We start from the raw sequence: 23,285 nt of genomic DNA, 5'->3' as shown, positions 1-23,285 counted from the left end.
GGTGGATTCCGGCACTCCGGCGAGAAAGATACACGTAAGGGAGAAGGCGATACGGACTCCGGAACTCATTCGAAAAGCACAAGACCTCATTTCGAAAGATCCAGGGACCTCACTCACAAAATTGGCGGCCGTCTTGGGGGTGGATGGAAACTGTGGCCTCTGGGAGGCCGTACATATTTCAACAAGACTACGCACCCGCTCACACGAGTCATTTAGTGCAAAACTGGCTCTCCGACAATGTCGATATGTTTTGGTCGAAGGATTTCTGGCCTTCCAATAGTCCCGACCTGAATCCTCTCGACTACTACGTGTGGGGCGTAGTCGAGAGGGTTACTAACAAAACCAGACACCCCAACGTGGCCTCCCTCCAGGCCGCTATTGAAGCGGCATTCGCGAAAATGGACCGGACGTAATTACAGACGGCGTGCTCGCGCTTTTGAATCAAGATCAAGGCGGTGATCGAGGCGCAGGGCGGCTACATTGAGTGAAAAAACTCAGAAAAGATCCCTCACCTTAACTATAAAAGAATTTATTTGTATCTCTATATATTTTCTGTAATACACGACTTTTTCGAGAAAACATTTTCATGTCCGGATTTAAGTGGCGGACCCTGTATATACTAGTGCTAACCAACGACTATAGATACAGCACAACGTATATCACTGCACTTTGCACGCTCAAATATTCAGAGTTATTGTCGAAATAAACTCTGCTATCGCGTCTACTATAACACGGTTAGAGTCGCAGAGGGCTTGTTCCACGCACAAGGGACCGCATCGGTATTGGCTGCGAATTACGGCAGACAGGGCTGCACGCTCTTGGTCAAACAAAGAACACTGCCAAAACACATGGTTAGTCGTCTGCTGAGCCCTTGCACATTCACAAATTGGCGAATTAACAATGTCGTGGTGCCACAAGCTCTCCGCCAGGGACGTATGATTGGCCCTAAGTCTATTAATAGATACAATACTTCTTCTGTTAAGATGAAGCCCGTGGAACCAAGGTTTCCGTCTGTTCACAAAAAATTTTTTAAATAGTAGGTCTCCTGGTTACCAACCTCACACGCCCACGCATGCAGGCCACTATACATATCCTTCCTCCATAGAGTTCTAAAGTCACCACTCGGGAGAAGAAACTCACTGTCCACTCCCGAGAAAACTGCCTCTTTGGCCTCACGGTCCACCCTCTCGTTCGGGGAGATGCCCATGTGTGCCGGAATCCAGTACAACTGAACCTGTCCCCCCTCCCGCTCAATGTTACTTATCTCGTCCAGAATTTCCCAAATAAGGTGATTTCTATTCTTTCTCCTGTTCCTACACTGGCTGAGCGATTCCAAAACGCTTCTGGAGTCAGAAAAGAGAAGACGCTCTCGCTCCGAAGACTCTCAAAACAGTCGGAGAACCTTAAGGATAGCCATGGCTTCGCAAGTAAAAATTGTGGTGCCGTGCGAGGTCCGGTACCGAAAACACCGGTCAGCAGACTCGTCGAAGACCGCATACCCCGCGAAAGGTAATCCATCCGATTTGGAGCCATCCGTGAACATACAAGTCTGATTTACGGACCGAGGAAACAACTTCCCAAATAGCCCAGATGGGCACGCGTCCCGCCTGAGAATTTCGCCCTCCTCGAATGAGACGCTCGGAGCGAGCGTCTCCAGATGCTGAGGGAAGTGGCAATGCAAGGGCACACTCGAAGGGTGCACCAGGTGAGCGTAACGGGTCCAACCGTTAAAACCAATACTAATCAGTGGAACCTGACGCCTCAAGACATTCACCGGATTATCCCGGAATTCCTGCAGTCGCTCCAAGATAGGAATAAGAGCATGCTCCGGGTCACTTAATGTCCTACCTATATAACATATCCCTAGGTAAGTAGCTCTGTCCTTGAAAAGTGGCTCGCATGCCTCCGCGCATATTACATTAAGAGGAGTGCTCTTCCTATAACCCATGGAGGTCTGAAGAGCTCGGTTCTGAAGAGTCCTTATTTTCACTTCTAAGCATCGCGGTAAATTACACCAGAGAAAAGAGCTGTAATCCAAGCGCGACCGCAAAAGACTCCTGTAAATTTGAAGCAGCAGGGCTGAACCGGAACCCCACCAAGTCGATCTCAAAAAACTGATAAGTTTCAGAACCTTCGCACTACGACCGCAAGCCTTCTCTACTTGCCCGTTCCATTTTTAATTATTCTGTAGTGTCAGCCCGAGGAATTCTACCTGCGAACCGGCCCGAACCGTGCAGCTCCGAATTCTGATAGCTGGCAACACCCCGGTTATAGATTTACCAAAAATGCAAAATTGTGTCTTCTGGAGAGCCAAGTCTAACCCGAGACCCTCGAGCCATATCGCCACCGCCTCTATACATTCCTCCAGCTGACGCAATAACTCGCGCCTATTTCCACCGGCCGTATAGAAACAAACATCCGCGAATTGAAGAGTCCTAATCAAAGGAAAATTTATCAACTGGACCTCTAAGTCTATTACATATATCGTGTACAAAATGGGGCTCAAAACGCAGCCCTGGGAGAGGCCTTTATTCGCAGTTTGCATACAGTCAACGCCATTGAAAACAAAGTGGATCTCCCGCTTAGAAACTAGATTATAAATAAATTGAATATAGATGGGGGGACGCCTAACCGCTTCAGCTTTTCTATAAGGATGTCCCACAGGACGTTATCGTAGGCTCCTTTTATGTCCAAAAAAACCGCGCCTGTCTCTCTACCTTGACACCAATTAAGCTCTACGTCTGAAGTGAGAATAGCCAAGTTATCCTGACAAGATCTGTTACTCCTGAATCCGAACTGACTTTTAGGGAGAAGACGGTGTCTCTCTAACCATCTATACAGGCGATTATTAATAAGCCTCTCTAAAATCTTAAGAGAGCATTGAGCCATTGAGATAGGACGGAATTTCTCCGACTCCTTCTTAGGGATAAAGAAAACATTGAACCTATTCCAGTCCGAGGGAAAAACGCCCTTCAATAGAATCTCATTAAACAGGTTAAGCAAGTACGAAATTGCTGACGGGGGTAGCATCTGGTAAAAATGGTAATCTAGTCCGTCCGGTCCCGGAGCGGACTTCGTTGGAACCGTCCGGATAACCTGAGCAACTTCCTCATAAGAGAATAAGAATTCACTCGATGAAGAATCCAGCACAAAACCGAAGGGCCGGGGGCGCACCATGGGGGATAAAGATCCTCAATCTGGCGCTGAACCACCACCTCTGAAGCAGACGAATATGAGTTAGTTGACTCTTTTCTATTAAGACTACCGTTTAAAGTTTTAACCTTTTGCCAGACGTAACGAAGGTTCGTAGTCCTATTAAAGGACTCATAAGATGTTAAGAAGGACTGCCTCTTCTTTCTCCTAAAAGTGCCTTTCGCTATTTCGTTTGCCCGTTTATAACTGATAAAATTGTCAAAGGAAGAACATTGTTTATATTTCAGAAATGCTGCCCTCCGCAATCTAAGAAGCTTCTCGCACTCGTCGTCCCACCATGTATTGGCTCTCGTATTAGTGCGTGCGCCCGGGCCGCGTCTTCGCGGAGGGGGGGTATGACTCTGAACGCAATCCCTTAACAGACTTAAGACCGTCGCAAATTTGGTTTGTGTGTCCAAAGAAGAATCGAGTATCACCTTCTCGCGCTCGCCACTACGTGCCTCGAAGCACTCACGAACTCTCTCCCAATCTGTTTTAGCTGTATGCACACGTCGAGTCCCGGTGAACCTCAAGCGCTCGCGAATCGCTTCCGCTATCTCGATTCTAATGGGGTAATGGTTGCTTCCCCACGACTCGTCCACCGTCTCCCAGTGGGCCGCCAAAAAGCTCGCACTATTAGATAAGGTTATATCTACCGTCGTGGCCCGGGAGTGTGGGGTGGCGAATCGTGTCGGCGAGCCAGCGTTAAGACAGTAAAGATCACCCTCCACCATAGCGTCAAAAAGTCCCCTTCCCTCGGCACACACTTCAGCATCCCCCCAAAAGGGATGGTGGGCATTGAAGTCGCCCCCCACCACGAACTCATGGGGGAATTGAGAAAAGAACCGGACCCACTCCCTATGAGACGGAAACGTTGGGTGTCTTGTATACTGAAACTAAAATAAGAGGTTTGGATTTCCATGTAATTGTAACGCCGTATGCTTCGATCTTATCATTCGCTGTATATATAACGTCGTAAATTTGATAGTGGAGGCCTGCGCGAACGAAGACGGCAACTCCTCCCCCACTCTTGTCTAGTCTACGCTTTTTAACTGTGTTAAAAATTTTAAAAATAAACTGTTCGTCATTGTTTAACCAAAGTTCAGATAGTAAAATGAAATTAAATTCAACTGCTCTCTTTCCTAATTCAGTCTGTTTACGCTGAATGCCTTGACAATTCCACTGTAGTATGAACAAACCCTTATCCATTTTGAACGCTGGATGTGGAAGGGGCGACCATCTCTCCCCCGCCACGCATCGTGCCTCTATACGCAAAAACGAAATCGCTTAAAAAGTCTTTTTTAGTGAAGAGCGTCATAACGGCTGAAACCAGTCTCTCACATATTGCCGCAGCGAGGTCTCCAATCTCCTCCGGAAGATTTGCATGAGGAAGTTGACCGCTCCGTCCCCCGATGATACTGGCGAAACTGCGATGTCCCCCAGAAGGGCCGGCTCCGGATGGAGAGACCCCAGACGGGTCGACGGGATGCCGTCTGCCTCTACGGAGTATTGGAAAGTCCGCCTCCCTGAGTTTCTTTCCACCTCCGCCTCCCGAATCTCTCGGGGCACCAGAGGCATCCCGAGAAACGAGTCTCCTGGCGGTGTTGAAGTCTATGTTCTGAGAAGCCATCAGCTCCGTCGTCCTTCTCTTGGTGATTACCTCCGGACACTCTCTGGCCAGAGAGGGGCGCTGCCCGTTTAACATTTTTCTGAGCCGGTGGATTGTCCTGCGCTCCTCTCTTTTTACCCATTAATTTAGCCGTTCCTCTATCTTCCTCGTTGAAACCCAAAAATGGCTGGGAATTGATTAATTCCGTGTCACTATCGACGATGTCATCGTCGATGTCCATTACGTCTCCATTACTGTTGGTCTTCTTACTTCTCATAGCCTCGCCCCCGGCATGGCGGGCGAGGTTAGCCTCTGGTAAAGGAATAATTCCGCGACTCGTCGGCCGATCGGATACGGCACGCCCAGATGAAGGTGACGAGAACCGAACAGATAGAAATAGTTATTGTCGGCTCACAAGCAGTTTCGGGACAAAGAAAGCCCCTCAAATCTTCAACGATTTTTCCAACTCCGTCAAAATGCAACCTCTCCTTTCAACGTCGCGAACCGTTCTCCACTTGCCTGTACATCACGGTCGACCCAAGCAACTGCCATCTATGTTCCGTTAGGTTACGCAGAGTTGCAGTCGGTAATCCATCTGCCATGGTAAAAGGTTGGGACAGGCATTAATATTCACCCTGTATACGTTTGATTTTTAAACGGGAACAAAATAAAACACAATTTGTGTTTGATTATTAGAAAGTCAAACAGATTTATATTAGATTTCAAACACTTTCTAATTACACACTTATGAAACAAACACTTACAAACTTAAGCACTGAATTCTTACAAAATTTCAACAAACCAGATGGCGCTCGCGGCGCAGTTTCTCGCGAGCAAGAGTTGCCTAACAAGGTATTTATTAAATTGCGATACACTGGGAATATATTCTTCACCCAGATTTGCTGCTCGTTGGAATCGCCTGTTAAGCTTTTATTTTACTTTTTTATTTTCAAAGATTTCTTGATTCACACGTGTAACGCCATGGTTTGATCTTGCTATCGTTAGACTATTAGACTTTAGACATTAGACAAATCACTGCACTCACTTCTTTTAGTACATTGTGAAATACATCGATCAAGCCATTATTTTGCAACGACGACAGTAGCGAAGACTCGTGACAAACATAAATGGTCACAACGACTATAGCGAGTAGGAATAATGACCGTCCGTAGTATTCAGTATTCACTATAATATGCTTGAGGGACGATGATAATGTACCCTCCATAACGTATCGTATAATATCAGAAAACGCGGGATCCCGAATCGTCTTCTTCAGGAAATTCATCGATATGAGGAGAGCCGTTCATTGCGGCAAGCAGGTCTTGCCGGTTTTCGCGGCGGAGTAGTCCGGTTGTTGTTCGCTCTTCTCGTCTGCCTTCAAGCTTATATTCTCGTCCTCGGAGATCTCCATTGGATTGGACGATTCTTCGCGTTCGTCAAAGGTTTCGTGTCCACGTCGCGACGTCGAGGATTCCTCCTCCCTGTCCACCGATTTCTCTCGCGAGGTCTGCGGCGTGTCCTGATAGCATCGATTCTATCTCGAACGTCTGTTCTTTTCTGCATACGTTAACTTCCATGTTCAAACGGTTGATGAAGCTCGCTAGTCCATCGTGCGTTTGGAAGCCTTGCAGATCTATGTTCGTTATCAAATTTATGACACGCACTGCCGTCGTTGCTAACTGCAAAGGAACAATTATTTAGTCAAATCAATAATCGTGCTGCAAGAGAAAGAGTAGAGATAGAGCGCGTCTCGCTTCAATCTTACCGTTATGTGTTCTAATTCACTTTCTGGCCAATTGATAACTTTCAACAGGCTCTCCATCATACCACAACTCACGAGGGCTTCTTCACCTGCCTCGTAACTTGCAAGGTGGTAGAGAAAGTTGAACAGAGCTGTTGCCAGTTGCAAACAGAACGGTTGTGGCGAGGTCAGTGTTGTTATACAAGTGCGAACACTGCGAACCAAAACTGGGAGAAATCCGTGGTACGAACTGGCTCCAGTGACGTCAATGATCATATTCAACCGTGAAACAGGTTTTCTAAAATCATATAAGATCATTAATATGCCTCAGAAGACTGTAAATAAGTGATAAGATTACAATCCAACGAAACAGAAAATATGTTCACTTAGGGAAATACGGATAATAATCCAGGTGTATGATACTCGTCAGAGTATGTAGCGCAGCAGTGCGAATTTTGTCGAGATGACTGTGTGGAAGTTCCAATAATTCTACTAATTCTTCTAGAAGTCCGGCATGGAGAAGACTGCGCGTTTTCCTGCAGAGCATTGCTGTATTCTAGTACCGACAATGCTTGAAGCCGTGCTCGCATGCACTGCAACCGTCTTCGATAATTCGAAAAACCATATGCCAGTTTTATGTGTGTTAATAGGGCCATCTAAGAAACATCATGTTGAAACTTTAAGGACCGTCTAGCGTCTACAGGACGGTTGTAAGATTGCAAGCAGTAACCCCTGGTCCACAACCTTGCTTTAATCTTTAAGCCGTAAGAAAATTAACCAATCACAGAAGAATATGTAGAGAATAATCGACTGTGTTTGGTCATTTTCTTACGGTTTAAAGCTTAAAGCAAGCTTAAGCGGGGTCTACAATAAGAATTTAAGGCGTAAGATTTAAGAAATTGACCAATCACAATTGAATATAAAGAGAATGATCTACTGTGATTGGTCAATTTCTTAAATCTTACGCCTTAAATTCTTATTGTAGACCCCACTTTAAAGCAAGGTTGTGGATCAGGGGTAAGAAGTAAGAGTTCCTATTGGTCAGTTTTTGAAATAATCGATTTCGATTGGTCACTTCTTACTGCTTGCAATCTTACAACCGTCCTGTAGACGGTCCTTTAGGCAGGTGGAGTGTATGTGTAGGATAGACTAGAGAGGGTCAAGGGAGAGTGTGGCCGATGTAGGGACTCATCACTGATTGGCTCCGCCATATTGAGAACACTTCCGCTATTTTTATATATATATATATTGGGTTGTTCGGAAAGTTATTTCGTTTTTTCAAGGAAAAATGAAAGGCGGTTTTTTCATATTTAGAATAAATTTTATTCAGTGATGTATTGGCCATTTTGTTCCATTACCTTTCGCTATCTTTCTGGCAACTTTAAGATTCCACGCTCATAGAAGTCCTTCTCCTTATTGACAAAACATTGAAGCAAGTGATTTTTGACGCCTTCATTTGAATCGAAGTTTACATTGTTCAAAGAATTTTGTAGAGACCGGAACAAATGGTAATCGGATGGTGCCAGATCAGGAGAGTATGGTGAGTGTGGTAGCACATCCCATCCAAGCTGTAAAAGCTTCTGGCGAGTGACCAAACTTGTGTGTGGTCTGGCATTGTCGTGATGGAATACGACACCTTTCCTATTCGCCACTTCTGGTCGCTTCTGCTTGATGGCAGCATCCAATTCATCCAGCTGACGATAATACACTTTCGAATCAATCGTCTGGTTGCTTGGTAGTAGCTCGAAAAATACGATTCCCTTCCAATCCCACCATACAGAAAGCATGATCTTCTTTTGATGAATATCTGCCTTGGATGTCGATTGAGCAGGTTCATCTTGCCTGGACCATGATCGTTTTCGCTTAACATTGTTGTAAACAATCCATTTTTCATCTCCAGTTATGATTCGCTTCAAAAATGGTTCATTTTCTTCACGTTTCAACAATGAATCGCAGATGGTAATGCGTCGAATCAAGTCAATTTCCTTTAAATTGTGTGGAACCCAAATATCGAGCTTTGAAACGAATCCAAGGCGTTTCAAATGATCGTAAACGGTCGAATTCGATAAATTTAACTTTTCAGCAATTTCGCGTGTTGTTATGCGACGGTTTGCATCCACCAGAGCCTTTATTTTCTCGTCATCAGCTTTAATTGGCCGACCTGAACGTGGTGCATCTTTCAAATCAAAATTTCCAGTACGAAATTTCGAAAACCAATTCTGACACTGACGTTCACTCAATACATCTTCTCCGTACACGGCACACAATTTTTTTCTCGCTTGCACTGCATTTTTACCCTTTCGGTAGTAAAAAAGCAAAATATTACGAAAATGCTCACTTTGATTTTCCATGTTTGATGTGATGCCAAAAAACAATTACTTGACAGATCGCAACACAATAAGATACTAAATGACGTCTGAAATGTCAGTTGTCAAAATATAAAACGAATTTGCCACTTAGAGTAAGGTTAAGTATCGAGGAACGCGACTAACGACATCTCTTTGTGAAAAACGAAATTACTTTCCGAACAACCCAATATATATATATATATATATATATATATATATATATGTATGTATATATATACATTTGTATGTGCGCAATGGTACTCTATGCTATTTGACAGGTAAATATTTCGTTCAATCTATTTAATATGAATGAAATATTAGAAAATTGTTTACTAAAAGACAAACAAATAAAAGATTAACTGTAAAAGTAAACATAACTTTTATGAAATGGTATTTTATATTATTTTGACAGTTAATATTAATAATAATTATTCTAGTAAGACGATGGCAATGCATATCCGTACAAAATAAAAGTTACATATGTTTTGAGAATTATAATCTGTTCGTTTCTTTATGTTACTTAAGTAAAGTACAATTGTATTTGATTTTATATTTGATTTTGTTTTTTATAAGAGTTGTTATAAGAGTTTTTTATAAGAGTGCATATATTTTATAAAGTATAATCTGTTAAGTATACCTTGTGTTATTTGCATTGGTTGGAAAATATATGTAGCATATTTTAAATTCAATTTCTAAAATCTATACAGTGCTGGCAAAAAGTTCCGGAACGGTTAAAAATCTTGGAAAATAATGATTTAGTAGAAAAATGTTTCAAACAAAAAGTATAGGGCTTAAAAAAATCTATTAGATGATGAAATATATTTAACCTTGGTATGACCTTGGAAAGCCCGGTCATGGTCAACATAAAAATCTTAAATGGAAACCCCTATTTTTTATTACATATTCTTGTAGCTTAGCTCGAGAGCTTTTCGAAACGCTATAATAAATGTTTTTTCTCTTACGTACTTTTTGACTTATAAGGCTTGAAGGTTACACAGTACCGCCGGCATTAGAATTCCCCAAGGTGTACCGCGTGGAGGTTGCACGGTCGGATTTACACCTCTTTTGTGTGTGTGTGTGTGTGTGTGCGCGTGTGCGTGCGTGCGTGCGTATGTGTGCGTGTATGAGTGTGTGTGTCTTCATAAAACTAACTTCACAAAAATAGTTTATACTCGTATGTACGACAACGGCATTAATGCCGTCCGAATACCCGTGTGATCGCACACAACGATCGGGTCGCTTACACAATGCCGGTTGTAGGTGAGGTAAACACGAGCGAGCAAAATAGTTATCGGAACACCTCACCTATACGCGAGAAAGTTTATAAGTGACGCGCTTTCTTAGTGTGCGTCACACGTATTTTCGAACGGCATTAATGCCGTTGTTCGTACATACGAGTATAAACTATTTTTGTGAAGTTAGTTTATGAAGACACACACACTCATACACGCACACATACGCACGCACGCACGCACACGCGCACACACACACACACACACACAAAAGAGGTGTAAATCCGACCGTGCAACCTCCACGCGGTACACCTTGGGGAATTCTAATGCCGGCGGTACTGTGTAACCTTCAAGCCTTATAAGTCAAAAAGTACGTAAGAGAAAAAACATTTATTATAGCGTTTCGAAAAGCTCTCGAGCTAAGCTACAAGAATATGTAATAAAAAATAGGGGTTTCCGTTTAAGATTTTTATGTTGACCATGACCGGGCTTTCCAAGGTCAAATATATATCATCATCTAATAGATTTTTTTAAGCCCTATACTTTTTGTTTGAAACATTTTTCCACTAAATCATTATTTTCCAAGATTTTTAACCGTTCCGGAACTTTTTGTCAGCACTGTATACAGGGTGTCCCGGGTTTTAACCGACAAACTGCGGGAACATATTCTACTAGTGGAAATAAGAAAAAATTCTTATATCGAGTTTGCTTAGAAATGCTTTATTACAAAGTTATAAACCAATATTGAAAAGAAATATGAAATAAGTAACAACGGATTTTTTCACAAAAATAAAAATTATGTACGCAATGATTTAGTGACGCATTTCAAAATGTTGTCCTTGCACATCGATACAAGCTAGACATCGACGTAGTACAGAATTTGTTACGGTACGACATTCCTGAAAATTTTGTTGCATCTCAGTAACTGAATTAGTAATTCGTTGCTTTAAATCTTCAAGCGAGATTACTTCTGTACTGTAAACTTTATTTTTTAAATAAATAAATAAATATCATTTATAAATATATATCCCCCCCCCATAAATAAAAATCAAGAGGCGTTAAATCGGGCGATCTTGGAGGCCAGAAAACCGGTCCTTCTCGACCAATCCACCTATGAGCATAATGTTCATCTAACCAGTTTCTAACTTGTCTAGCATAGTGCGATGGACAACCGTCTAACTGTATCCAGCTGTTTTGGCGATTTAAGATTCTTTCCGAGCGTCGTCGGTGTCTTAGAGCTGAACGAACATCATCATATTCATTCATAGGTCGAAATGAACCCAAATTACGTAATTGCAAATGGGTATTACTAAACACAGAACTATCTGGTACTCTCCTGTTAGGAAATCTACGTTGATACTCTCGTACGGCAGCTCGTGCATTTCTGTGACAGAATCCGTACACGAAATGAATATCAGTGTATTCCTCATTTGAAAACACTTTTGGCATTCTGATAGTAATTGCTAGTTCACACGACGATTGAAATCTAACAGCTACTGTTGTGAAAGTAACAATCATACTGAATCGTTTCAACATAGTGAACATGAATACACGTGAATACACATAACATAAACATCTTCGACCTTCCAAATTCTACACTATATTCCGTTGTTACTTATCTCATATTTCTTTTCAATATTGGTTTATAACTTTGTAATAAAGCATTTCTAGGCAAACTCGATATAAGAATTTTTTCTTATTTCCACTAGTAGAATATGCTCCCGTAGTTTGTCGGTTAAAACTCGGGACACCCTGTATATATAAGCCATACCACTCACTCACTCACTGACTCATCAACGTGCAGCCCGAACCACTGCACCTATTAACTTGAAATTTTAAAGGTATATTCTAGGGCTCTGATTTTATTTTGTTTATCGAATATACGTGTAAACGTTAAACGTTTATCCGTTTACACTTATTTCCAGAAAAACGTTTACTTATGGGTAAACGTTTAAACGTTTAAACGTTTATTATACGATTATTATACGTTTATTATACGAATTAAGAATCGAAGCTTCGAAGATATGAAGTAGTCTTCGAAGGTCAATAACTTGAAATTATGCGGTAATCGACTACATGCAATCAATTTCAGCTTGTGTTATCCTCATGGTGTAACGTCGTCGTCGTCGACGTGGTGCAACATCGTCGTCGTCGACGTGGTGTAACGTCGTCGTCGTCGTCGACGTCGACGTGGTGCAACGTTATCGCCGTCGTCGTCGTCGACGTGGTACAACGTTGTCACCGTCGTCGTCGTCGACGTGGTGTACTGTCGTCGTCGTCGACGTGGTACAACGTTGTCACCGTCGTCGTCGTCGACGTGGTGTACTGTCGTCACCGTCGTCGTCGTCGACGTGGTGTACTGTCGTCGTCGTCGACTTGGTGTAACGTCAATGACAAGCCAATGACGAGCCAATGAAATTAAAAATAAGAGGTGGAGAAAAATGTTTACTTGTAGAAAAATGTTTATACGTAAGGCGCGATTATAAACAGATAAACGTTTAATATACGTGTAAACGTTTTCCGGTTATACGTATAATACCTTAAAACACGTATATTCGGGAAAACGTTTCTAATGAACGGATATGCTAATTATACGTGTAAACGTGTTTCCGTTTAAACGTATAATAGCGAGCCCTAGTATATTCCTACTATCACGTAAGTGCTCACTATAAGGGAGGGTTTTTCGAAATTCCACCCCTAACGAGTGAGAATGTGCAAAATGTATTTTTATTTAATTCTACACATAAATATCGCGGGCGAAGCCGGAACGGGGGATGCTAGTAAATAATAAATTGCAAAATATAATCTTTTCATCACTACATATTCCTTCCAAATAGTAAAAGCATCATTAGAGAATCTGTAGTATTGACACATTGTCTATATTTAAAGAGATACGTGACGATTTATTTCATTATGGACATGATTCGATGGATAAAGATCATGCATATTCTATTCAACGACATTTTTCATTAAAGTGGTCTGCACATAAGCCAGCACGACGAACGGAATTGGCAGACCATTGCTCCAGTTTTGAATTTCCTGCAACAGGATAACGATACAAAACATTAATATTTTACATTAATAATTAATATGTTATAACAATTAATATCAATGCAGTACATATTTTATTATGAGCACTAATTTATTTATAAATGTAATAATTATTTAATATTATTATGACCGTGCCAGCCTCATGTAGCTTTCAATGCGTCCTGCGGTATTGATCAGCTGGTTTTGATCGCAGCAACCGTGTGGTAAAAAAGGAAGAATGCCGGTACGACGGGAAACAAGCAGAAGAGGAGAAAACACACGTATAGGTATGACAGCTCGAGATCGTCTCTCGCGTGGCATCAATAAAGGCCGACACAATGCTGGACTGTGTCGTAACAATAGTAAATAAATATTACTGCCGATAATAAAATATGAATGCATTGTTTCTATGATACAATTGTAGTCCAATATTCGAAACTGTTATTGTTTCAATACATGATATTGATAGTAATAAATTAATTGCATTAACAAGCTACAAGAATAAGATATTCGCGTCGAAAATAATTTATACGATGGAAAATACAGTATTATATTCAACTTGAAAATGTAAGGAATTACATCAATAACATTAGAATTTGTTATAAATCGTTTTATATTAAACGTTTTAATGGAAAGGCTTACCACTGTTGCGAATCCACAAGTGATATCTCTCATCTGAAGCAAGTGGAAATCGATATAGATGCGTTCCTGTCGAATATCTTCCGTTGCGGCAGTTTTTATATGCGCACTTATCATAAAAACTTTCCACACGACATTGATTACTCATTATTCTTTTATTGTGGAATGTATTACTAACGTTTTGAAAAAACGCCTTTTTGCAACTAAATTGACGAATTTTTAAATGAATTCACGCAACAAAGGGCAAAGAAAAATAGTCTTTCTCACTTAGGCCCACGAAATTATTACCACTATTTCAGAAAAAGTACAAACCAAAAGAAAAAATAAAATCAGTTTCCAACACTACTTTACTGACAATCACAATCACACTACTAACTTGCTGTACAAGTCGAAAATCAGATCGTACAGCGGAATCAATCGTTGGGTATTCAGTAAAGCCACGCATCAGACTGGCATCGTGACAGTTTCTTCGCGGAGATTCTAACGCTATGCAACTGTTTTTATCGCCAACGCCGCCCGTTTCCTTATCTCGCAAATTAGACGATCGCGGAATTGCCGATGTATGTTATACACTTTATAAAAAATTTATCGATTAGACCAAAGGCGGGAAAGTCTCCAGGCGATAACGTCACGCGCTCTCTCGTCTTAATAATCGAAGATATAGTTTTCGTGAAATTCTAATGTGGTTATCCTTTAAATGCACAGTACGTAGAAATTTATGCTTTTTAAATCATGTCTCTAGCGGTTGCTGAGATTTTGGCGAAAAATATATTCGCGGAACTGGTGAGTCGCTGAAATTGCGACGTTCCTGCGAGCCGCCTTATCGTTGAATAATTGTTTGCTTTCATCTCGATAATCAATAAAAATATCGACATCTGTCAAAGAACAGATGTATATATATATACATATATACGCTGAACAAAAAGTACCCAAAAGTATTCAATATATATACAGGGTGTTTGACATAAGACGAAAAACCTCTCGCCCACAGGTAGATCTCGTCAAACTGAATTAAAAAGTCCCGTACCATTTTGCAAACAACCACGTACAATTTCGAGTAATTAAGTAAAGAAAGTTCGCTAATTCAGCGGACGCAATTGACAGCGAGTGAAGGTAGGTCAGGAATGCCTACAAAATGTCTAGCCGCGCGCGCGATATCGCGAGTATCGAATTACAGCGGCAGGCGCGATGATCATGTATTTCTTAGAAGAGATAAGTGACAATACTTTCTCGGCGTTGAAGCATCCCATACAGCAAAAAAGTTTGCAGCAACATTGCTACAATATTGCAATATTGCACATTGCAGTGCAATGTTGCAGAAATATTGTATAGTCATAAATTTGCAATATACCCAGCAAACACAAAATATAACTATTATATAACATAGAAGTAACACGTAATATAACAACTGTTATATGTTATTAATGTTGAGGTTGCATAATTTACTTTGTAACTGTAATATAACTGCGTTATAAAACTGTTATATTGCTCTGTTATACATTGGTTATAATAATATAACAGTAATATAACTGAAATATGTGATATTATATAACTGTAATATTTGCATATTATGTCATATAATGATATATAACATAGACATAATATGCAAATATTATGTCATAGACATAATATTTGCATATTATGTCTATGTTATATATCATTTTTAACATTCAGATGTCGAGTTGTCCGGTAGATGGCTTCGTTTCTCGCATGCAAAATATAATACAAAATATATATAGGAACGGTGATCACGGCAGAGCACAACTTGTATCGTAAGTCCATTTCTACGATGAAGTGGTACATTTTTGAACGAATAATAAATAAGAGGAAAGTACGAACGTGTACATAACGTTTAGGAAAATAAATTAAACATACACCTGTAGTTGTAGAGAGAGGAAGAAAGAATAAATAATATATATTCCATTTATATAACATTTAAATAACATTTTAGTAACACGTTATATTATTGTTATATTACTGCAATTTCGTATGAGTGGGAAATTACAACTAACATATACATTACATGTAACGAACATGTTATATTGCGTGTTACATTCTGTTATATTATGGCAATATCACTGTTATATGACTGTGTTTGCTGGGTAGTTTAAACACGTTACAGCAACATTGTAAAATATTGTGAAAATAACATGTACTTTTATTGTGTGTTTGTGTGTCACTTTCAATTAGAGTAAGTATTCAAAAATGTTTATTATTATAATAATTTTAATACACATAGGATTGAAAGCATTTTTATATTAATTATATATGTATATAAATTTGTCTATTATCTCCAAACCCTAAGATTAAAATAAAATAAACTTATGCGTTATTATACATACAAGTTGGCATGTTAATCTTAATACATTAAGTGGTTTTTAAACTTTTCATAAAAGATCCATGTGTTCTAGAATGGTTTTACTTCGTGTTAAAGCTATTATGCCAACTTGTGTATAATCTAAAATAACGTAAAATAATGTGTGTATTTATATTAATGTTAGTTATGATTATTATAACAATCAAGTAAATGTGCCAATATATCGTTTGACTGGATCTTTTGTGCTTAATAATATTTTTTACATGAATTTATGTACAGTCTTCGCTTAGACTTCGCTTAAACTACGATTCAACTTGAGACTGCGTTTTAAGACCGTTTACTATCGGTCTTGAAACGCAATCTCAAGTTGAAGCTAGAAGAAATCACATAATTAAATTTAATTACGTGATTGCATAGTTTGTTAAGCGAAAAATATACATACATTAACGCGAAATATATTATTAGGCACAAAAGATCCAGCTCAACCATATATTGGCACATTTCCACAGTAGTTTGCATGTATATTTTACTGCAATATTGCTACAACGTTTTGTAGCAATATTTCTGAAAGCGGACATTTTACCGTTGCTGCAATCTTGCAGTACTCTTGCAACAATATTTCGCAATGGTTTTGCAATGTTGCAATCTTGCCGAAAAATGTTGCTGCAATATTGCGGCAATCTTGCCGTGCTGTATGGGATGAAACGCGAGCGCGTGAATGAGACGCCGAGAAAGTATTGTCGCTTATCTCTTCTAATTGTAAGACAATAGTCGCTCGCGTTCTTCTAAGAATCGTGTCGCGCGCGCGGCTATACTCCATCCAGCGAGAGAACATTATCGGAGCAGACGAAAACGCGTCCGTTCCGCGCAGATATCCTGCCTAGAGACCCCTCACTACGCCGCAATATTTTTTCACTATAGCGGTGGTAATTGCAGTTTCGAAAATTCTCTTTATTGCTTGTGCAAAATAAAAAATCCTTTTCCACAAATGAAGTATAGATAGAAAGAAAGCCCGCTCTACAGGACTTTATATTCAAAATGGAAAAAAAGTTAAAAACTTGCATTTGTCTTTTCTAACTTTTTTCCATTTTGAATATAAAGTCCTGTAGAGCGGACTTTCTTTCTATCTATACTTCATTTATGGAAAAAGATTTTTTATTCTGCACAAGCAATAAAGAGAATTTTCGAAACTGCAATTACCATCGCTATAGTGAACTTCTTCGCGATGGTGCTGCCATCGTACAATATTTGCACAATAAAATGCTTTTTACAAAAATTTGGCAATTTGTACGCACAAAATCGCTGTTGAGCGGTGTTTGGACACAATTAAGGAATATGAGGATGCTTTTCGAAATGACTTTAGAAGCGTCATAAAAGAGAATTCTGTGTTTTCCTTTAGGATTAGAGGTTAGAATACAGGAGAACACAGAATTCTCTTTTATGACGCTTCTAAAGTCACTTCGAAAAGCATCCTCATATTCCTTAATTGTGTCCAAACACCGCTCAACAGCGATTTTGTGTGTACAAATTGCCAAATGTTTGTAAAAAGCATTTTATTGTGCAAATATTGTGCGATGGCAGCACCATCGCGAAGAAGTTCACTAGCAGCTCCAGCATCCCCTTAATGCTATTATACACGCCACCACTACGCCACGCTATCTCCACTTCGCCCGCCTATGCGCAGATGAATAACGTTCTCTCGCTGGACGGAGTATAGATATTTTGTAGGCCATTCCTGACCTACCTTCACTCGCTGTCAATTATATATATATATATATATATATATAATGTCCTGGAAATAATGACTTTATACTTTTTTATGTATATATTCTATAGAAATTATCATATACATTGAAGATATTGATAATACACATAATGATAGCTAATTACGCGCGCACACGTGTGTGTACACTGAGGTGCATAAATGACTTCCTTTTTCGGTGTAAATGGTGTAAATAAGCGCGCCATCTGCGTGGTCGAATGTATGCTTCGCTTATCTACACTTATCTACACCGAAAAAGGAAGTCATTTATGCACCTCAGTGTACACATACATGTATACACAATATGTAATCAATAAATACAAATCGCAAAATGATTTATAATGAAATTCTTCCCTACATCCTATTACTCTCATCGTGCTAACACGCGGTCACGATACCGAAATATATTTCTTACAGACCATACGACTTCAATAGGGAGTTAAGGGGGAATATTTGTTTTCATTTTTTTCATTGTTTTTATTCTCATGCTTGACCGCGCTCGCTGCATACGATACATCTCCACGATAGAAGAAAAACAAGGACAGTATGATTATCGGCCTTCCTTATCTACTCCTGTTATGTGCACATAGCGAGGAGCAGAACCAAGAATCGTGGACATAGCGTGTTACCACGCGGATATCTCGTGGACATGGCTATGTAGTTCAATGTCCACGTTTTATGGACATAGAGGCGCTGCGACTAGGCGTTACTAAAGTCACTAGATATACAAAGTACCGCAATCCATAAGACTCAATGTATAAGGGTTTGGCCCTAAAATGGCGTCAAAAAGTGTACATAGTGCACACTTTTGTAACATATGTGCAATAAAGTACACTTTTCTAACCTGAGTCCTGCTAAGGAAAGCGAAGAAGTGTATGACTACGAACTATCGAAATGCCGAGTTGTTGTGTGCAAGGGTGCAAAAATCGGAGAGACAAAGGGTTTCGATTATTTCACATTCCCTCGGGAGAAAGAAATGAAGAAAGACGGAAGAAATGGTTAGAATTAATTGGAAGAAGATTGACAGCAAACGTTGTTATTTGTGAGGTACAGTTAATGAGTTATAATCTTTGACTATATACCTATGGACTGCTAACGTTGCCACTTAGGTAATGTAAAAGACGCGATCCAAGATCTCAGCGCACCCACGTCCCAACGGCCAAGCCATGAACTAATAGTCGTACATATACCTTTGACTGAAGCATTTGTTCTGTGGTTTCATGACGCATGTGAGGTGTTATAAGTGACAAATTCTAAGTGAAAACAAAATGGTTCGTTATTGTTGTATCAAATCATGTACAATCACACGATACAAAGCCAAAACAGGAATACAAAAATCGTCTCGAAATAAAGAATTCACACTTGGTTCCTTAAATTCTCTGCGATTATCGGTCCGCAATTCCGATGGTTGATGATGCACAGATCCTTGAATCTGAAAGGTTTCTCCTTACTTACTTACGAACGGACGTCGATTAATCATTGAGGTCATACCTCATACAATAACGAGCACTACAGAAAAAATATTTAATATTTATAGAATAGAAAATAAAACACGCATTTCAAAGAATGACTTTGCACGTAATAAGAAATATAAATGTCCAAAATCTTTTTACCAATTTTGACGCGCACGTATTAGATAATGATTTATTAGAAAATCACAAACATAAAATGATAAAAACAATAATAGTTTTATTTAAAAATAAAGTTATATTGATTTGGCAAAAAATTGACACGTAACTTACATGTAAAATATGTCCGTAAAGATTTTACGAAACTAATTTTGTTCAAAGGGCAGTAAGTGTAATCTATATATATATAAAAGCCAACTACCACTCACTGACTCATCAACGTGCAGTCCGAACCACTGCATCTATCGACTTGAAATTTTAAGGGTATATTCCTACTAGTACGTAGGTGCTCACTAAGGGTGAGTTTTCCGAAATTTCACCCCTACGGGTGAGAAGGGGTAAATGTGTTTTTATTTAATTCTACACATAATATCGCGGGCAAAACCCGCGTGACGGGGGATGCTAGTGTATAATAAAACTGATTTCTAGTCTCTTAAGATTACGTTTTTATTTTCTTAATTTTTTCCTTTCAAGTATACGTTATTGTACTACATTCTCATGTACCTAATGCTTTATTGTAAGTAAGAAAAGAATTTGAAGTTATTTTGCAATTTAACATGAAAAGTGCAACAATTTTACTGTTCAAAAAGCATTTAAAAAATCATATTAATACAATGACCATGAATATTTTGTTTTATATTGTAGTATAAGAGAATGTGAATATTATATTCTTAAAACAATGTTCACGAAATATATGATTATTAGTTCTTGGTTTGGCCGTTGGTACCTGGTGGCGCTGAGATCTTGGATCGCACAATGGCTGCCCATTAGCAGTCCATAGGTATATAGTCAAAGGTTATAATCATATCTGAAATATTGTGTATTGCAATAATAATAATTATATATAACTAGATATTAGAAATATATAAATAAATAAATATTATAGGTCCACTTTGACGACGGGCAAGTTGAACAAGCTCGCCAAGATGGAAAAAAACCGCTCCGCTCATGTGCAATATCGACTTTATTACAAAAACGTAAAAAAGAGACAGATGAGGAAGCAACAGCTAAAAAGGCTAAATATGCAGAGCATGTAGAGAATTTAGAATCTCGTAAGTGTTGCACACTCTAATACTACTCACATAAGAAGATGATGCAGAATACTTGAGTTGTTTACTTATAATCGCATATGTATTACTGTAATATATATTATTTGAGTAAATTATATAATTAACTTAAATGGAAATTAATACATGTAGGTAACGATACTGAAAGAAGCAATTCTGAAATAATGCATACTGAACCAACGAATTCTGTAACGCATACCGAAACAAGCAATACTGGAACAACCGAAGACGACATAACAACAGACACTGCAAATACGCTGAGTGAAAAAGAACAAATCAAACATTTGCAAATGACATTGAGGAAAACGTTGCGGCAATGCAGTGCATTAAAAAGAAAGCAACGTATACTACAACAAAGAAATGTAAATGTGGAAAAACTATTTACAAGCGATCAACTAAACTTTATTGCAAATAATACGCAAAGAGGAAAACAAATAAAACCTAATTTATATGCTTGTGTCCTTTTTATTTGTAACATACATTTATATACAATTCGCACAATACATTCAGAAGTTGAGAACATAGGTTGGGTTGAGCATCGCGTGTTGGCCCTAAAATGGTGGATGATTGCGGTACTTTGTATATCTAGTGACTAGGCGTTTTAACTGTAACGTCTCAAACGTGGACATATGCGTTCCACTTGACGCTCTCAACGCTCGCGGCGTCATTCTATCTTTATTCAATATTCAGTGAGCAATAAAGACAGAATCACTTCAATCACTTCAATGTCCACGTTTGAGGCGTTACAGTTAAAACGCGAGCGTGACCGCTCTCAGGCTTCTCTCTGCTGGTACTAATATGAAGTGAGACAGACTTACCACCAAACATATGTGTGTCCTTCTCGTGTGGTGTACAACGGGTTTGTTTTCTTTAAGTTCAACCAGTAGCACTTTCTACACTTAACATAGAAGAATTTATGAAAGTAAGTGCAATAAATGTAACTAAAAACGAGTTGACTGTTGTAGCTGATGGCTCACTCCAGTATGTTATAGAGCTCAATGTTAGTAGCACAGTATAAGGATATACAGTAGGGACAAGCACCCGTTTTCGAGTCAGCCGCGCAGATTTGCTTGCGCATCCCAAGCGGCCATGTTCTTGGGCGGCTTCCAATCCCGTTCAAAGTAAAGAACGCACATTATCTCCGTAACTGTGATCACGTATAGATAGAGAAACATAACCAAACATAAAAATTCGTATATTGTATTGTACTGTTTGTTTTGTGCTTTTGTTAAAAACAATGTCTAAGAGAATACATCGAGTGTGTGCGGTGCAAAATTGTTTTCACAATGATTAATGATGATAATATATCATTTTTTCGCTTTCCAAAAGAGAAAGAAAAGTATGCATTACTTATGTATTTATAAAATATGTAATTTTTTTTTAAGAAAACACATTAAAAATATTTGCTGATAGCGGTGGTTTCTAATATTATTGATACGCTACTTGCCGCCCGAAGACATGGCGGATCGGCTGAAAAAGATCAAAGGTGCCGATGCTCTTTGTCCCTACTGTATATCATTATACTGTGTTAGTAGTATGTTATTTATTTCTCAAATCCAAACCTTGCCACGCGCTCATGGTGTATATGAAATGATGTGATTCATGTGATAGCATTGATTGGTTTCGCCATTTTGCTTCAAAGCATTCTACGGCCAATGAAAACTTTGACAAGATTGTCCAGACTCTTACTTCTAGTGCCTCTAGGCTTCTTCCACGCGTCCTCAAAGCTCAAATTGGCACCGCTGCGCGCAGATTGAACATGCGGTAGATGCTCACTATCGGAGTTTAAGTTAGGTTAAGTACTAACGTACTGTGTATACTGTGGGGTGTTAGGACACGTGTGTATTAATAAACAATTTTGGTAAAATTGAAAGTAATTACGTAAAATGGAAATGGAAGTTGACGACAGTTTCGTGAAGAAGGAAGATGCGAATACTTCCGTCTCTACTGAGATGAGTTATGAAGAGAAGCTACAATTTGCGAACGCCACGGCCAAACCCATGGCACCTAAGAAACTAACTAAAAAAATCTACAAATGTATAAAAAAAGCGTCGAAACAGAAAACGTACTTACGCAATGGTTTAAAAGATGTACAAAAGCATATTCGCAAAGGTGAAACTGGGTAAGCTTCATTTTTTCGAATGAGTATTTTTTAACATATATATGAAAAATATATATATTTTTTTACATGGATGTTTTCGTTTCAGCTTGGTTGTCTTTGCGGGGGATGTATTTCCCATAGAAATCATGTGCCACTTACCTGTTGTCTGCGAAGATAAAAACATTCCGTATTGTTTCACTCCATCCAGACAAGATATCGGTACAGCGATGGGCGTAAAGCGTGGCAGTCTTATGGTACTGATAAAAGAACATCAAGATTATAAGGATCTGTATGATGAAATTAAGTCTGTAATGCAAACACTTCCAGCACCGATTTAGTTTGTATATCTAATGCATTAACTTATAGATTGTATGTATTTTCTACATTTAAATTCTATCTCTCTGACGTTTGCTTGTAATGACACAAAAATATTTGAGTTTATGATACATTAATGTAAATAACATAAGTAAGTACAAACAATTCATAAAATAAACTGGAATATCGCCAGCCTTGCGCAAATTATTCATATCTTTTATTAAAGCAGTGCATATTTTTAAAAATGACTTTATCATTAACCATTATATCATCCATGTTGTTCAGCAATCTTTTACATAACTAT

The 23,285-nt window shown here is 39.1% G+C and overlaps 4 protein-coding genes across 4 annotated transcripts; 2 read left to right on the top strand and 2 right to left on the bottom strand.

Annotated features, from left to right (window-relative positions):
- Window positions 1-516: 516 nt before the first annotated feature.
- On the bottom strand, window positions 517-5,446 carry LOC113563584. The gene is made up of 2 exons (XM_026975311.1): window positions 4,534-5,446; window positions 517-4,457 (listed from the first exon to the last, which is right to left on the bottom strand). The coding sequence occupies exon 2, from the start codon at window positions 3,924-3,926 to the stop codon at window positions 3,048-3,050; it is 879 nt and encodes a 292-aa protein (XP_026831112.1). The 5' UTR covers window positions 3,927-4,457; window positions 4,534-5,446; the 3' UTR covers window positions 517-3,047.
- Window positions 5,447-5,733: 287 nt separating this feature from the next.
- Window positions 5,734-7,492, bottom strand: LOC105282892 (E3 ubiquitin-protein ligase HUWE1-like). The gene is made up of 3 exons (XM_011345201.3): window positions 6,929-7,492; window positions 6,567-6,840; window positions 5,734-6,480 (listed from the first exon to the last, which is right to left on the bottom strand). The coding sequence occupies exons 1-3, from the start codon at window positions 7,087-7,089 to the stop codon at window positions 6,238-6,240; spliced, it is 678 nt and encodes a 225-aa protein (XP_011343503.1). The 5' UTR covers window positions 7,090-7,492; the 3' UTR covers window positions 5,734-6,237.
- An 11,099-nt stretch (window positions 7,493-18,591) lies between these two features.
- LOC105278921 lies at window positions 18,592-21,161 on the top strand. The gene is made up of 3 exons (XM_026967985.1): window positions 18,592-18,917; window positions 20,385-20,550; window positions 20,698-21,161. Exons 1-3 carry the CDS (start codon window positions 18,765-18,767, stop codon window positions 21,159-21,161), a joined length of 783 nt encoding a protein of 260 aa, XP_026823786.1. The 5' UTR covers window positions 18,592-18,764.
- A 1,013-nt stretch (window positions 21,162-22,174) lies between these two features.
- On the top strand, window positions 22,175-23,226 carry LOC105278922 (H/ACA ribonucleoprotein complex subunit 2-like protein). Its single transcript, XM_011338373.3, has 2 exons — window positions 22,175-22,687; window positions 22,773-23,226. Exons 1-2 carry the CDS (start codon window positions 22,452-22,454, stop codon window positions 23,002-23,004), a joined length of 468 nt encoding a protein of 155 aa, XP_011336675.1. The 5' UTR covers window positions 22,175-22,451; the 3' UTR covers window positions 23,005-23,226.
- Window positions 23,227-23,285: the final 59 nt, after the last annotated feature.

The sequence above is a fragment of the Ooceraea biroi genome, chromosome 2 (assembly GCF_003672135.1).
Source record: "Ooceraea biroi isolate clonal line C1 chromosome 2, Obir_v5.4, whole genome shotgun sequence".
NCBI classification, from domain to species: Eukaryota; Metazoa; Arthropoda; class Insecta; order Hymenoptera; family Formicidae; genus Ooceraea; species Ooceraea biroi.
The sequence above is the reverse complement of the archived record's forward strand: the minus strand, read 5'-3'. Positions and strand labels throughout refer to the sequence as shown.